The following is a 16,471-nucleotide window of genomic DNA, read 5'->3' as shown; positions in this document are numbered from 1 at the left end:
ATAATTTCTTGCGTATTTAGTAAAATCCACAAACTTCTTTTTTAACACAACTACAGTTTAATGTGACATTTGAACAAAGCCAGTAGTTAAGAGTTTTGTTTTAGCTTACAAAGTTAATGTTAAGACAGGCTTGCTCAACCTCGGCCCTCCAGATGTTTTTGGCCTACAACTCCCATGATCCCTAGCTAGCAGGACCAGTTGTCAGGGATGATGGGAATTGTAGTCTCAAAACATTTGGAGGGCCGAGGAAGCCTGCGTTAAGACTTTCAAAGACTTTTAATTATAATTATTTATTTGGGGGGGGGGTTATTGTTAGTCAATGTTCTATTAGAAATGTACTGAGGCCTATTTGGTTATTGGGTGAGATACAAATAAGGTCACCACTAGAAAGCACTTCAGCTTGGGCAAGTCAGGGCATCTGTTTTCCCCCCAATTCCCCTACGCTGCACCAGACTACGCTGCACCAGAAAAAAGCTTTTCATAAAAACTGAGACACACTCTTCAACAATATGGAATACAGTAGAGAAAGGTGCAGTAGATGTGGCCAGTGGTGGCAGTGGAGGCAGAGATCAGTGAAAACTGGATGGCATGCACTGCATAAGCAATTTCCACTAGTGCAAAGCCACAATGGATGTAACCCAATTGGCTACAGTTCAGTGGCCAATCACATGCTTTGCAAGCAAAAGGTCTCAGGTTTAATCCGTGACCTAGAATCTCCATGTAAGGTTGGGGAAATATTTCTGTCCGATGGACCAGTGGTCTGACTTGGTATAAGGCAGCTTCTTATATCCCAAACCCATTATACTGACTCGAACAATGTACTCCAATGCTTTGCTGTGGTTGTGCACAAATTATTACTCTTGCTACCAATTATCTTTGTTTAACTAACAATTGTTTTCAGTTTGGTTTCAGTTATTTATTAGTTTACAAACTTGGCCAATTATTTTGAAAGATGGAATATGCTATTAAAAAATAACTGACTACATGCGTGTAACATGGGCAAAAGGACTTCAGACTGATATTCTGTGAGTGCTAGCTTTGCATAGAGAAGAGAATATGCTAGAGATCCTTAGGCTGTTTTTTCTGCAGGAGAAAGTGTGTGCCATTATAAATATAAAAACTAAATCGCTAACTGCAGAAACAAGAAGCACAATGTTTAAAACAATTTATGAAAGCAAACAGCACCAACAAATCACATTTTTTCAAAAATATTCAAAAATAGTTCTCATAAACTAACAGAAAACAACGGGGGAATTTTATTCAGCAAGAATCAGTCATTTAACTAACTGATTAATCCTGCATTCTCCAATGTGCTTATGCTGTTTTTACATAACAAAGGGATGGACAGATGCATGACCAGAGCTTTTAATCCAAACACTGCATTTGGAGGTCAGAAAGATCATGTGATTTCATGCACAGCTGGCATGGAATAAGCTGTCACTTTTTTTTTTTAATGGACCATTCAGATTAGTTAAATTTTACTCATTCAAGCTGAAATACACATGCATTAAAATCAATGGGAGATTTTCCTCTATTGACTTCACCAGTCCATAGAATCTGCTGTGTCAATCTATGTTTTTTTAAGAAGTATTAAAAGGGTCAAGTATTCTTGTCAAAGTGTTCTTCTATACTTACATAACATCTTCAAACATTTGTTTACTGAGAACACCTCTTTAACAGCATATGGATTTAGTTAAATTTCTAAGAATAGCATTTGTTCATGTAGCATAAATTTAAATGGGGTAAATGTAACAAAGACTTTACAAAAAAAAACCTGGGTATAATAGAATCTACAGTTAAGCATGCTTAAATCCTGTTGATTTCAGTAAGATTTACATGTGCTCAACTATGTAGTGTATTATTACCATTCTCAAACTTGAGTCTTTAGCTACTGTTGAACTACAACTCCCATCATGCCTAGCTAGTAAGACCAGTGGTCAGGGAGAGTGGAGTGGAGACCCAACTACAAGTGGAGTGGAGATCCAAGTTTGAGAAACGTTGTCCTATTCCATTGCCCCACCAGAACCATCCCAGTCTCTACTGTAGGTCTTCAGAAATGGGAGGCAGTGAGGTTGGAAAGCGGGGAAAGTTATGAAGCAGCTACACAACTAGAAAAGGAAGTTGAGGGACATGGAAGAGACACGTGGATAAAAGAGCAGGGTTCTTCCATCTCTACATACACCACACAAAATTACAAGCAGTATCAGACAGTCTTTAATATGCCACAGGAAACCCTGTGTTAAACACAAAGAGCTATGTGAAGAATTAGAACAGCTGCTAGTGCTGTTTCACAGCCATTTGCACACAAAGAGTTCCTGGTACATTCATGCAGGTAAATTATCCAGCAATTCTTTTGATTCCACTTGAGCAGCAGCCTGCACACATGGAAAAACCTATTTGGGTTTTAGTTTCACTTTTCTAGTTCAACACACAGGAACAGTTTTGGATCCAACCCTCTGTTGTTTTCGTTGCAATAGAAAACCTGACTGCTATTCTAGCATTCGTCACATTTTCTTTAAATCAGTGCAGCCTATTTTGACATAAAAGCAACTGTCCAGCAGGGAACAATGGAAAGGAGACCACTGAAAAACTTTATGGCATGCACCAATGTTTTGTGCACATAGGCTAATGAATGTCTTACAAGCCAACTCTTAATAATTTCTGCTTCAGAAAATATACACTAGAGATGAGGCACAGTAACTCTTAACGGAATTAAACAGTACCTTGCAGGGATAGTTCTTACACTACAGACATGGGCTGGAGCTACCAAGTTTAGACAGAGGATCTTAGTCACATTTGTTAAATAAATACTGGTATTTATCAAGACTACTTACTATCTCATGAACCATGTTTGAAGTTGTTTGTATAACAAAACAGTATGAATATTATATGTGCTAATGTGTTCCGTCGTATCTCAGGTGAGGCCTAAACCAGGGTCCAGATGCAGAAATGGACTGGATCCTGGCAAGACTATGGGTGGGTGGATTCCAATCCAGGAGTTGGGTGATGAAACCAACCTATTTTAGATGGAGTTGCGCTTCCTGCAAAGGACTATATATGCCATTTGAGAGTACACTGTGACTCTTCTTTGTTCATAGGAGTCCAGGTGGCTATGGTGACTAGGAGTGCCTTCTACTGGATTGGCTGATATATCAAATGCTCCAAGTCTTGGACCAGGACAGCCTGGCTTCTGTGACCTATGCATTGGTAACTTCTAGACTGGATTACTATAATGCCCTCAATGCAAAGTTCCCTTTGAGGTTGGTTTGGAAGCTCCAGTTGGTGCAGGATACTGCAGTGAGGTTACTTGGTGGAGCATCCTACTGTGCCCAGGGTCAGACTTGGGGAAACCTGGATGGTGAGGGATGTCTTCCCCATATTCAGCACTTCCACAGGAGCTGTTGCTAGAAGTGGAACCCAGACGCCTTTGGTAGCAGTTGTGGGTTGCCACAAGGCAGCCGCTTGGCGGTACTGCTGCCATGTTTCTTTGTTCTTGTGCAAGTTGTAAACCCTTTAAGACTTAACGCTGAGCTCAGCAAAATCCTAGCCGTTTCAGACCACAGGTGACCTGGCTGGGGGGGGGGCGCTAGGTGATGGAGCCCATTTGCAAAGGAGATAGTAGGAGTATACTCCACGCACACCCAAAAACACCGAGGGGTATATGGATTTCAGAGGCCCTCTTTGTTGTGCCACAATCTTGTTTAGTGACAACTAGTGTCCGCCATCAAGGGATGCGGGTGGCGCTGTGGGTTAAACCTCAGAGCCTAGGACTTGCTGATCAGAAGGTCGGTGGTTCGAATCCCCGCGACGGGGTGAGCTCCCGTTGCTCGGTCCCTGCTCCTGCCAACCTAGCAGTTCAAAAGCACGTCAAAGTGCAAGTAGATAAATAGGTACCGCTCCGGCGGGAAGGTAAACAGCATTTCCGTGTGCTGCTCTGGTTCGCCAGAAGCGGCTTAGTCATGCTGGCCACATGACCCAGAAGCTGTACGCCGGCTCCCTCGGCCAATAAAGCGAGATGAGAGTCGGTCACAACTGGACCTAATGGTCAGGGGTCCCTTTACCTTTAGTGTCCGCCATAGCTGCCCACTTCCTATAGAATTACTTATTTATGGAGCTCCAATAAGCACAAAATGCTAAGGATATTTCTGTATTCCCTAAAAATACACCTGCACACTCAAGGCTCTTCTGATGTTTAATGTCAAGAATTAATTAATGGTGTGAGACTTTTACATTCTAGCTAATCACCATTCATCAACAGCACAGAGTTAGGGCTTCCATGTTACCGACCCAAAAGTAAGAGTCACTCAATTTTACACTTTTTAGGGTGTTTAAAAATGTCCAAACTTACGTTTTAATTCTGCATTTAAGAATGTGTGCATTTATTTCGTGTCAGTTACTACTGACACAAGTGCTACTACAGTCAATCATGGTCACGTACCGCCTGCAGGTTAATAAAAAGTGTTATGCTGATATCAGCTGAGACCCACTCCTTCCATTAAAACCTCTACTCACAGTTCCATTTACTTGGCAGTCTCACACCATCTCTGTGTCTACAGACCATATGCTCCATCTCTATAATTACCTCTGAAGTTGTGAGACTGGAACAAAATATTCTTATCTGCCTCTGCCAGGTCTCATACCAGAAAAAAGCAATGAAAGAGCCCTGCTGGATCAAACCAAACACCTAACCAGTCCAACACTCTGTTTTTACAGGTGCCAACTATGGGAACCCTGCAAGCAAGACCCAAGTGGAGCAGTACTCTCCCCACTTGTGATGCCCAGCAAATGGCATCAGGTACAGTGCCTCTGACTGTGGCGGTAGAACACAGCCATCATGACTAACAGTTATTAATAGATCAATCCACCATGAATTTGTCTAATCCTTTATTAAATCCATTCAAGTTGATGGCCATCACTTAATCTTTGGGAAGCAAGATCTAGAAGTAAACTATGTGCAAAGTGAAAAAGTATTTTCTTTTGTCTGTGCTGAATCTTTCAACATTCAGCTTTTCTTGGGTGGCCACCAGCAGCATCTCTCCTACATAAAGAAAATACCTTAAGAAACCATGTTTTGGAAAAAGCTGAGGATATACACTTTAACTTACAACAGCAATCTAGAGAATGTTAAAATCTCACGAACTCAATCACACTCTTGATCAGTCTCAACTTAGAATCAGAACCACACACTATAAGAAGACTACTTAAATCAACCATCAGTCTTCCAGCTCTGCCATCTCTGTTAAGTTTTAGTTTGATCTAAAAAAGACCAGGAATTGTTGAGAATGTTCAGATCCAGCCCCTCCTCTCTCCACCTGCTTCCCCATTATCTTAGTTTCCCTTTAACATTTCCTTATTATATATCCATCATTAAAATGATTTAGCTATCATTAAAAGGTTAATCAACATTCAATGACCGGATAGCCTTTAAATGTATCATATGTGGCTTTCTCAACAAAAGACTACTTGTAGTGGAGCATGAAAATAACTACACAGAAAAAGTATTATGGCTTTCATTAATTGTAGAGACTTAACTACACCATGCATGGACATCGCTGAGAACACAGGCTCAGATACAACAATCAAAAATTGTCTTCTTTTTCCCATTTTCTTTTTTGACATTCAGTGAATGTGTTTGGGGATCATGCTAAATCACAGTTTAGCATCATGGGAATGAGCTGCAGTGAGCCTTAGACTCAAGGCAGCAATGCTTCTGAATATCAGCTGCTGGAAAACACAAAAGGGGAGAGTGCTCTTGTACTTGAATCCTGATTGCAGGTTTCCCACAGGCAGTCACTATGAGAACAGGATACTGAACTAGATGGGCCATTGGCCTGATCCAGCAGGGTCTTCTTATGTTCTTACATGTTCCATCATTCCCATTCTTCCTCTGGTATAGCTGCATCAAGTTTGGAAGCTTTTGCTTCTTTTTTTATTTAACCACAGTTTGTTGTAGTGTACAAACTAACGAACAGTGATTAATGTTAACTCTTTGTCTGAAACAAGCTAACATCCAACACAGTTCATTGGCTCATTTTCATGTTGGCACTCTCACTGGCAAAGTTCCCAACTAGTGGATTGTATTGATGTTTCTAGAGGTGCTGGGCACATATCTGCTATTTATATGCCATTTTTAAATTTTCTGATTGTGTATAGCCAGCCCTGGAAGCGGGTGGGTGAAACACAGACTATGGGGGTGATTACACTAGTACAGTGGTGATCTCCCCAGCTCCCCTCCCCAATTGGAGTATAGGATTGCTATGTAAAATACTCCCAAGTGTATGGCATTTTCTTAGCCATGTCTTGCTATTATTTTACTTCTTTTTACCATAAATATTTTATTGTGTACATTCAATTACATTACTTTCACTGATGAAATCAAAAGGAAGGAAAAGGATTATTAAATTTAAGATACAGCCTTAGACAAATCCTCAATAAGTTGACTAAGAAAAATACCATCTGCTCAGTAAAAAAACAAACCCAAACACCCCCCGATATTTGGCACACCTTTTAGTGACATAATATTTCATAATTAACCAAAGCATGTCCTTCATTATACTATGCAGGAAGCAGCTATAAAACTAAAAAAAAGGCCTTCAAGACCATTTATTATAGGGCTGCAGCCCTATAAAGTGATTAGATTTTGAGTACTAGAATATTGACAAGTTAACGTTTCAAAATAAGATGACTACCAAAGGATTTTCTTGGCACAGGTTATCTCTGCTACTGTTCCACCACCAGCATCTAAACAGCAAAATATAATATGTCCCTGCTATACTGGATGACTAGTCTTTCTGGGGCAGGAAAGACTGGATTTTTAAAATGTAGAAGACTTATAAATCTTCAAAAGAAAGGTAAGCACAATGGACAGAGAAACAGTTGGAATTTGTTTTTTGTTTTTAAGTGCACTGGCATTTTTAAGTACACTGGCAGGTAACTGACAGCTAAGGCACCTATTAATGACAACATAGAGCACTATTCATTAGGTGCCCATAACACCACTGCAGTCATCTTCCTGATAGTCACGCTTATGAGAGTAGAAAAGAAATTGGTGTTTCCCAGCAACTGATTGCCTGGAAGCCAGTAAATCTTACAAAGAAGTCTATTCTTTGTAAGTCTGTAACTAATTAGTCTGTAACTAATGCAACTTCCAGAAACTCTGTTAATCTGTCAGAGAGAAAAACATCACTTTCAACACCTTTAAAAACAAATATACAAGGTGAGTCCTTTAAAAGAGACACCGTGGATACAGAGTACACATGTTCCACGGGGCCTCTTTTAAAACACTCACCCTGTATTAGGTCCTCAAAACCAACAAATACTTTACGCCTTAAAAAAATTAACAAAAGTTTATCCCATAATAAATATGCCCATCTTCAGAGAGCTACCACATTCTTTGTTGTTCCCCTAATTTATAGGACCAAGCTGTAAGCCACAATAGGCCCCAAACTCTACAGCAAAAAGGGGGAAAGGAGATCAATGACCCCACGAGACCAGAGAGAGTATTGCTCTTGTTTAAATCTAGCTCTGAATCCTTTTACTCAAACAGGCAGAGAACAGCCAAACCAGAAAGCTGCCCTGCGGGCCCCTAAATTGTGCAATTGCGCGCTTGGGCCATTAGCAGGTTCAAAAGCCTTTTTCAGCGTTTAACTAGAGGAGTGTGATACTTCTCTCTTGAGGTTTTTGAGTCTCAGGACACCCCCCCCTTTTCTTTTTTTCAAGTAAACTCAAGGCACCTGCAGTTCCTCGCTCCTTTATGTGTGATTAAGGGAAGGTACGGATTGCCAGGAGGACACCCCCTCCCCATCCAGTTTCCACCCCAAATATCCTTGTGAGGGAATCAGAATTAACAAAAGCGGGGGGTCAGGGCAAAGCCTCGTCCTCTACCTACCCACCCCTGCTGGGCACTGGGGAGCTTGCCTGCCCAGCCTGTTCCCTTCCCCTCCCGGCAGCCCAGCCAAGGCGCACCCGCCGCCGCCGCTTCTCCCTCCCAGACAATCCTGCCCGCGCCTCCGGGCCAACCTCCGCCCCCGCCTGGGAAAGGAGTGCCAAGAGGAGGGCGGAGGCCTCCGCTGCCGCCGCCACTTTCCGCTCCTCCTCCTCCCTCTCACCGCCACCCAGCTTCTTCTCCAGGCTGACGGGATTGCGAGGGAGGCCTTAAAGCCAGCAGGGCCTCACCTCAGGGTGCAGGATAGGGACGCAGCCCGCTTCTTTCTCGTACTCCTCCAGAGGCGCCGCCATCTTGGTGCGAACGCGCCTCCCGCTGCATGCCGGGTAACGCGCTCCCTCGCGACCTCGCTCCTGCTCTCTCGCGCTCTGCGCCGGTGGAAGCGGGGGGGGGGGGGAGAGAGGGAGAGCGGATGGGCCGCCAGACGGGGAGAGCCGAGGCGCGAGAGAGGAAGCGAACGCTCTCCAGTAGTAGCCGCACGGCCCCGCCGCTCACGCCTGTGGTTTTGCTGCGCGTGGATTCCAGATAGGGCCTTAGATTGGGGTGGGGGGAAGGCCGCCTAGGTCCACCCACGTCACCCAAAGCAAATGACAGCGGCCCATAAGTAGAGGGGGGAAAGGTAGACTTCAGAAAAGTGCCTTGCGTGGGCCGATACCCCCGAAGCCAGGATGTCCCACACTCAGGTCATGCAAGCGAGTCAAGCCATGTCAGTGGCAGCAAAGAGTCGGGGCTTCCAACATGCTGTTGACCCAAAAGCAAGTTTTTGCACTTTTAAAGGTGTTTAAAAATGTCCGTCTTTACGTTTTAATTCTGCATTTAAAGAATGTGTGCGTTTCTTCGGTGTCAGTGACTGCTGACACAAGTGCTGTTACAGTCAATCACGATCACGTACTGCCTAGAAGTTAGTAAGTGTTATCCCGATATCAGATGAGACCCACTCCTTCCATTAAAACCTCTACTCACAGTTCCGTTTACTTGGCAGTCTCATTTGGCAGCTCCCACCACCACCACCCCACACACACACCGCAGCTGTAATATTCAGACCTGCTCTGCCACTTTTGCCTTCTTTTCTCCATCTGGCAGGTTCTCTGTGGGCCAAATCTAGACTTAGCCCTGTAAGGCTTTGCCCCCAGCTGCCTTTTTTTTTCCTGGCTCCCCCCGCTCCCCCCCCCCAGCCCTAGGGCTAGGCAAAATCCTTTATGTAAAACTCCCCTGCTTCTATAGCCTAGTTTATTCACTGGACAAACCAGATATGGAACATTTCATTGCCTTGTCTTCTGTCCTCATACACAGCTGTGTTCCTGAATAGGCTTTTGCCCATAAATGCTTGAGTCAGGAGGATAGCCAGGCCATTTCTAGTGCACAAGAGAAACTCTGCCTCAGATTCAATACATAGGGGGGGGGGGAGAAAACACTTGTCACATATATGAGTGCAATGCATCACACAACCATTGTGTTATATGCTTCAAGTGCCATGGGAGTTGCTGCTCCTTACAGACTAAGGGAGGCTAAGCTGCTGCTCTCCGGATGTTGGGCTAGAACACCCATCATCTACAACCATGCTGGCTGCGGCAGATGGGAATTAGAGTCCAACAACACCTGAAGGATTACAGGAAGATTCCCTAAGAACATATGACAACATAATAAGAGCCTGCTGAATCAGACCTATGCATCTCAATTCTAGCATCCTGTTCTCACAGTGGCCACTCAGATGCCTGTGGGAAACCAGCAAACAGGTCCTAGCGTACTCTCCCCTCCTGTGGTTTTCCGCAAGTGGTATTTAGAAGCGTACTACCTCCTACTGTGGAGGCAGAAAACAGCTATCACGGTTAGTAGTCATTGATAGCCTGAACCTCCAGGAATTTGTCCAATCCTCTTTTAAAGCCACTCAAATTAGGATTATTTTTATTATTTTATTATCTGTGCCCTGCCCACCCAGCTGGGTTGCTCCAACCATTCTGGGCGGCTTCCAACAAGTTCTATAGTTGGCTTTGGACAGTATGAAGAACTTCCTTTAATCTGTCCTGAATTTCCCTTACCCCTGTTATAGGCAAAGAGCCAATGTGATGCATGATTAGTATATTGGACTAGGTTTGTGGAAACCCAGGTTCACATCCACTTGAGTCAATATACTTATTGGGCAACTCTGAGCCAATAAATCATCTTCAGCCTACCTAGCCCATGGGTAAGCAAACTAAGGCCTGGGGCCCGGATCTAGCCCAATCGCCTTCTAAATCCAGCCTGTGGACAGTTCAGGAATAAGTGTGTTTTTACATGAGTAGAATGTGTGCTTTTATTTAAAATGCATCTCTGGGTTATTTGTGGGGCATGGGAATTTGTTCATTCCCCCCCCAAAAAAAATATAGTCCCGTCCCCCACAAGGTCTGAAGGACAGTGGACCGGCCCCCTGCTGAAAACGTTTGTTGACCCCTGGCCCTGTCTCACATGTTGGATAAGATGCAAAATTCTAATGACAAACTTGTGTCTGTCCTTGGATAAAATTTATTCTAGGTGTCCAGTATGCTTTAAATTTATTAATGAAAACTTGGGACTCCTCCAGACAACCTGTTTATTGAGCATTCATCCTGATTTGCTTGCCAGCTATACAGCAATGCACATTTATCCCAAATTCATCCTGATTTATATGTCCCAGTTGCGCATCCTACCCTTTTCAGTGCAGTTCACCAACACTTTCCTAACTCCAACTAAGTGTTTGGAAGTGGTGATGGGCTGGATGTGGGCAAATAAATTGATGCTGAATTCAGAAAAGGCTGAGAGGCAAGGTGGAGTCCAGAAAACTCCAGGAGGAGGAGGAACTGGAAGAACCTGGGTGCCCAATGAACTGCAGTCTTTGTGTGAAGAAAGGAGCCACCCAGGGTCTCTGAAGGAGGTAAGTGTAGACAGGGAAGCAGATCTCATTATGTAGACCCTTTTACCTCAGTATTTACTTATGTAGAAATGTGGGGAAAATCTGGAATAAAAAAAGAGAAAGATTTTCCTTTCTTCATGCCTATTCCAGAAAAATGCTGAGTCTGAGATGCCAGGAGAAAAACTGCCTTGCTTGAATAATAATAGTAAGGCTTACTGCTTGCAGGACAGCTCTTGAATGTGATCAGTGGTATGAACTGAGGTATTTAGAGTGTGCTGCAATACCGAATGCCTAATAGCTTTTGAGTTCTATATACGATACTTTGTGGCTGTGTCTACGTGTATAAGGAAGATGTCAGCAGTAGAAATGCACCTGCCCAGAGATGCCCAATAGGACAGTACAATTTTGTACTTTTTATTTTGCGCCTGGGACCCCCAACATGGAACCTATGAGCACCATTACACTCTCAGACACTGCCCTCGGCATCTACCAAGACTGCCTATCCCTCACAATTTTTATTTTATTTTAAGTTTTGTGCCCCCCCCAAAGTTGGGAGCCTTTGCTTTCTACCCTGCTATAGTGAATCTGCCTTACCTGCAGCTTAATACTGCAAGCTCACCTATAGGACAAATTGAGCATTTATCCAAGGTACTGCCTGTGGTGGGATACTGACTGAGCACCCATATTTACAGCCTCTATGCCGACTGAATGACTGGGGGTTTTTACAGCTGCAATTTTGATTTGTAAAACCAGGTGGGACGTGAGAAGACATTCTGGGACAGAGCAACAGTTCCAGGGATCAGCACCTGTCCAGTGTCCCAAGGACCACCAGAACTGTCACATTTACAGTATGTTGTTCTAGTGTAGTAAGACTGTGATGGAATTAAGTAATGGAGAGCTGCATTGTTCTGACTGACTTGTTCAGTTTAAGCTGCTGATTAGCTAAGTGGTCTAAAACACATTTTTGAAATAATAATAATCACAATGCTTTTTCATTAATTGCATTGGAGTTTGGGGGGCCTTCCTCCTCATTTTCTATGCTGTTTTCCTCCACATTTGTGAAGAGTGGGTTCTTACATAATTTGTATTATGCTATAATGCATTATGCTTATGAGCTTAAAAAGTAACCCGGATGATCCACCTCTTTATTACTCACTGTTTATCTCACATTGAATCTAATGTAAGAGCACGGGGGTGGGGTGGGGGAGAGAAAGATATAGAATGCCAAAGCTGTAGGTGTAAATATATATATATATATATATATATATATATATATATATATATATTGGTAACTATAATAACATTGAAGAAATTGTTAAGCAGAAGTAGGCAACTGTATTTGCCAATAGATTACAGTGGTACCTCAGGTTACAGACGCTTCAGGTTACAGACTCCGCTAACCCAGAAATAGTACCTCAGGTTAAGAACTTTGCTTCAGGATGAGAACAGAAATCGCACGGCGGCAGCGGGAGGCCCCATTAGCTAAAGTGGTACCTCAGGTTAATAACAGTTTCAGGTTAAGAACGGACCTCCAGAACGGATTAAGTTCTTAACCTGAGGTACCACTGTACTTGTGAACAAAGGCAGCAGGCTAAGCCTCACCATCCCTGCCTCTGAAGTGCAAGCATTTCCCTATAATTCATATTGATTCAGTGAACGCACAGCAGCTACCCAAAGCCCTCTGCGTCTTCACCTTTTGGGGCAATCAGCAATCAAAGACCTGGATGCACACACTATAGCCACTGGCATGTTACTCGTTCAAGAAACTCTGAGCTGCTGGACCATTCTCTGCTTTGTGAGGAGTGAGGTGGTGGTAATAGTCTGGGCATGACTTGCTTGTACACTTCCCGTAGGCCAAAGGTGCGGAACAGAATCTGTCCACCCCACCCACAAGAGTCATTTTGAGAAGTCGGTGGGGCTACGGACCTGTCAATCACAAAGGAATTTTTTTCCCCTTTGTGGATGCAGCTCGAGGTCCTTTGCACTGCAGGCTTGAATTAAAGTACAGTGGTACCTTAAAGTTCTTAACCTGAAGCAATTTCTGGGTTAGCGGAGTCTGTAACCTGAAGCGTATGTAACCCGAGGTACCACTGTAGGTGATTCCAAGGAAGAATCAATAACATCTTCCTTTGCATTGTGACTGTGGGGATGGGAAGGAGGAGGTGCCAGTACAGATGTCTTGGGATCTCTGCTAACTTCAAGGGAATGTTTTAACTTGCACCACTTCGTTTGAAGGTGTAACATGATGCCAGGTGGAGAGGAATGCATGGTACCAACCTCTAAATAAGCCTAGGGTTTAAAGCCAGGCTTGTTCCATCCCCACCAAGCCCCAGCCACCTTGAGTTTTTCCTGTTGAACCACTAACGTAACAGTGGAGTTTACAGTCATGCTGGCATTATGTAATGCCTACACAAAATAATTGCAACAGCAGTCTACATCTACAACCCCATTATATCTTTGTGTTGCACCCAGCAAGAGATTTTTTTTTACCACAATCCTGTTCTCTTCTAGTAAGTGTAACTCGAAGAAAGGATTGCACTGTTAGGTTTTTAGAGATCTCATATTTAACAATGTTATTTGATATGTCAGTTGCCATTGTATTTTAGCTGCTGTGTTCAGTTGTAATCTTATTATGATTATGTTAACAACTTGTTGCATTTTATGTGTCTGGGAAGCATATAAATTTAAGAAACTATAAATATTGAAAGTGGAATCTGTGTCTTTTTCTTGGTGGAGTTCCTTTGTCAATTTCACTCCAAATGGTATCTGACAAGCCCCATACTAGTCCTATGTGATTTGAATAATGTTTTAAACTCTTTTTACCCATCTCTTTCATCCAATGGGAGGAAGATCTGTCTAACAGCCAGCTTTGTTTCAGCACCCTCCATAGCAGATCTTATCAAATATATTTCAAAGCCTTTGCTGAAGTCATGACAGCTGAAAGCTCCCTTCTCATATGTCTACATTTTACAGCTGTGATTTCCATTATTTGAATTGGAAACTGTCTTCATAACCTGGGTACTACAGGCTGTAAAATTATAAGAGAGTCCTTAAAATTAAAAAAATGAATATATTGCATCTCTGGCTAAACATTTTCTGTCTATATAGGAAGGCTGGTAGGTATTTACTTTTAATGTTTTTGTTAGTGTCTGGATGCTTTGCTAACACACAGTATACATGCAATCAACATTTTCTCACTTTACTTGTGACGATTACAGGTGTCAAGATGTACAGGCAAATTTAGATTTTAAATCAGGGTTTCCACAATGTATACCAAGGGCATTTTTAGAAGTAGCACCAAGAACTTTCTGTTTCCAGAGCATCACTCCTATCAATAATATGAAATTGAAAATTGAAAGATTATTTTAAAATGGAAAGTCATTTTAAAAGGTTGTTTGTTTGTTTGCTTGCTTGCTTGCTTGCTTGCTTGCTTAGGAGAGTTATATCCTGCTTTTTTACTTGAGTCCTCAAAGTGACTAACAGCATTTATAAAACATAGCAGATACATTAAACTCCACTGAAGCAGTGTTCAAAAATATAAAACAAACAAAACAAAAAAGCCAGGACTCTCAGTCACCTTCCCCTTGCCAAAGGAACTGAGTACCACCCATCCTACTACACTAGTCCAATGGAACAGAGAGCAGAGCAGGTAGAAGGCTGAGGAACACAGACATGCCCATCTAGGGTTGGCCCTTAAGGATTGCAGTTCTCATAAAGTGGGTGGAGCCCAAGAGATGGACTGGAGGCAGAAGGCCTTGGTCCACCTCTGTTAAGAGTTAAGTTGCTCACTCGGACATCTTCATGGTGCTGCTGCCTTGCCCAAACCACTCACCACACCACCAGTCTGCTATGTAATGGAAGAGTTCCAAGGAGTAGATGCCAGATTTCCATATTGTGTATATTCCATATTGTGTGGAATGGACCTCTTGATAAGATGGTATCTGGAAGATGCTCTCTCCTGCAGAGTTGGAAGAGACCATGAAGGACATCTAGTCCAAGCCCCTGCAATACGGGAATCTTTTGCCCAACATGGGACTCAGACCCACAACCCTGAGATTATGAGTCTCATGCTCTTACCAGCTGAGCTATCCCACTGCCCTCAAGTTGAGTATCAGTTGAGTGTATAAGGGATGAGAGCATCTTTCAGGTATTCTGGTCTCAAGTTGTATAGTTTTGTACACCAAGCCCAATACTTTGAATGTAGCCCAATTGCTGACTGGCTGCCAATGCAAATTGTGGATTATAGCACTTAAATTGTATGCATTTCAGTAGCTTACCATATTCAGAGAAGGCCAGTTTGTAGCACATCAGTAAATAAAGACAACAGAGTTGACACAAGACAATTTGTTGCCTGTGGCACATCAAGCAATGAAGCCCACCTACCTCAAGTCAAGGTGCAGTATCCAAAGCTGGTCAAGTAATTTTGGCACCCGAGGCAGAAAAGTGTCTATAAGAATAATATTATAGATAGCAATTTGCTATCCTTTTTGACACCCAAAAACAGCTACCTGAGGCGACTGTCTCATTCTGCCTAATGGTAGGAGCATCCCTTTTAATTTTTTAAAAAATGTCACTTTACAACCTTTACGATCTGCTTCTTTTCCATTCCCAGTAATTAGGCCAGCATCACTACAGCCGCTCCAGGCAATGACAGGCAGGGGCTAGCCAGTGTGTGCTGTGGTCCAGCCCATGCTCTATTCAGGCACAAAGCCTCATTGTTAGCCAGAAAGTGGTAATTCATTTAAATAAATGAAATGTAAGGTGTTATTTTTCTTTGGACAGGGTACAATCTCCTGCTGTTGAACATATATAAAGGATCTGTTTACTGTTTGCCATCTAAAGATTATACTTGCAACACCATGTTTCGACATCCATTTCTTCCTGTTCTCTGTTGAAGGAAATCCTGTGTTTGTAAAGGAAGCTTGTCACAATCCATCACAGCTATGAATGCAAGGAGTGAGGTTTGCTTCACACAAGAAATTGTGTTTGCCACAGCTACACAGGTTTTGCACCAGCATCTCCTCTCAGTAAATGTGTGTAGTGTGAAAGGTAGACATTTCCAAAATAAATAATAATAATAATATTTATTTATTTTATTTTTTTACCCTACCCATCTGGCATGCATCAAGAATCCTGGCATGCCTTCTTGAATATTTAAGGAGGTGGATTCAAGGTTCAAAGCAATGTAAGGAAAGATTATACCCTCCATAAATTATTAAGAGAATCCTTCATTGTGTCTGTCAATGTTACTGAGAATAGCCTGCCACCTGCTGGACTGTGGAATAGAGAAATACTTTCTCTCTGAAACTTCTGGACAATAGCAGGGATGAGGAACTGGATGAAGCGAGCTTCATGGCTGAGTAGAGATCTCCCCCCACCCCCAAACACAGGTCACACTGGTCTTAGTCTGGACCAGGATCAAGTTGCTGTCCTGACTTGTCAACAAATTGTGACTTCAACAAACCACCATTTAGATCTCTTCCTCCTGCACATGATGGACAAGGAACAGCATGCAAGTCCAAGGCTCATACTAGCTTGTTCTTATAACAGCAAAACCACAGTTACTTGTTTAGTCTCTCTTACTACTCAATAAGCCATATACTATAAGCTAACTGCGGTCAATTTTTAGACTCTTAGGCTGCGATCCTATAGTGTGT

At 42.8% G+C, this 16,471-nt stretch overlaps 2 protein-coding genes and 1 long non-coding RNA gene across 5 annotated transcripts in view; 1 reads left to right on the top strand and 2 right to left on the bottom strand.

The window, feature by feature from the left end:
* ZDHHC17 (zDHHC palmitoyltransferase 17) overlaps positions 1–8,470 on the bottom strand; it is a 47,277-nt gene extending 38,807 nt beyond the window's left edge. For both annotated transcript variants that reach the window (XM_083573359.1, XM_083573360.1), the window contains exon 1: positions 8,176–8,470. In XM_083573359.1, coding sequence (XP_083429485.1) covers positions 8,176–8,238 — 63 coding nt within the window. In that variant the 5' untranslated portion in view covers positions 8,239–8,470. The remainder of the gene's footprint in view (positions 1–8,175) is intronic.
* LOC310744073 (uncharacterized protein) overlaps positions 1–16,471 on the top strand; it is a gene marked incomplete at both ends in the record, with an annotated part of 69,229 nt that overhangs the window by 26,065 nt on the left and 26,693 nt on the right. The gene's annotated exons all lie outside the window — the stretch shown is intronic.
* LOC310743251 lies at positions 9,131–15,555 on the bottom strand. 2 transcript variants are annotated; one of them, XR_014538899.1, is made up of 3 exons: positions 15,397–15,555; positions 14,018–14,142; positions 9,131–10,916 (listed from the first exon to the last, which is right to left on the bottom strand). It is a non-coding gene; the product is annotated as an uncharacterized lncRNA (long non-coding RNA). The 2 variants fall into 2 exon arrangements; XR_014538900.1 differs by having other exon boundaries at positions 9,131–10,826; positions 15,397–15,546.

This window comes from Podarcis filfolensis, assembly GCF_964270895.1.
Source record: "Podarcis filfolensis genome assembly, chromosome: 10".
Taxonomy (NCBI): domain Eukaryota; kingdom Metazoa; phylum Chordata; class Lepidosauria; order Squamata; family Lacertidae; genus Podarcis; species Podarcis filfolensis.
Note: the sequence above shows the minus strand (reverse complement) of the source record. Positions and strands in the feature narration are given on the sequence as shown.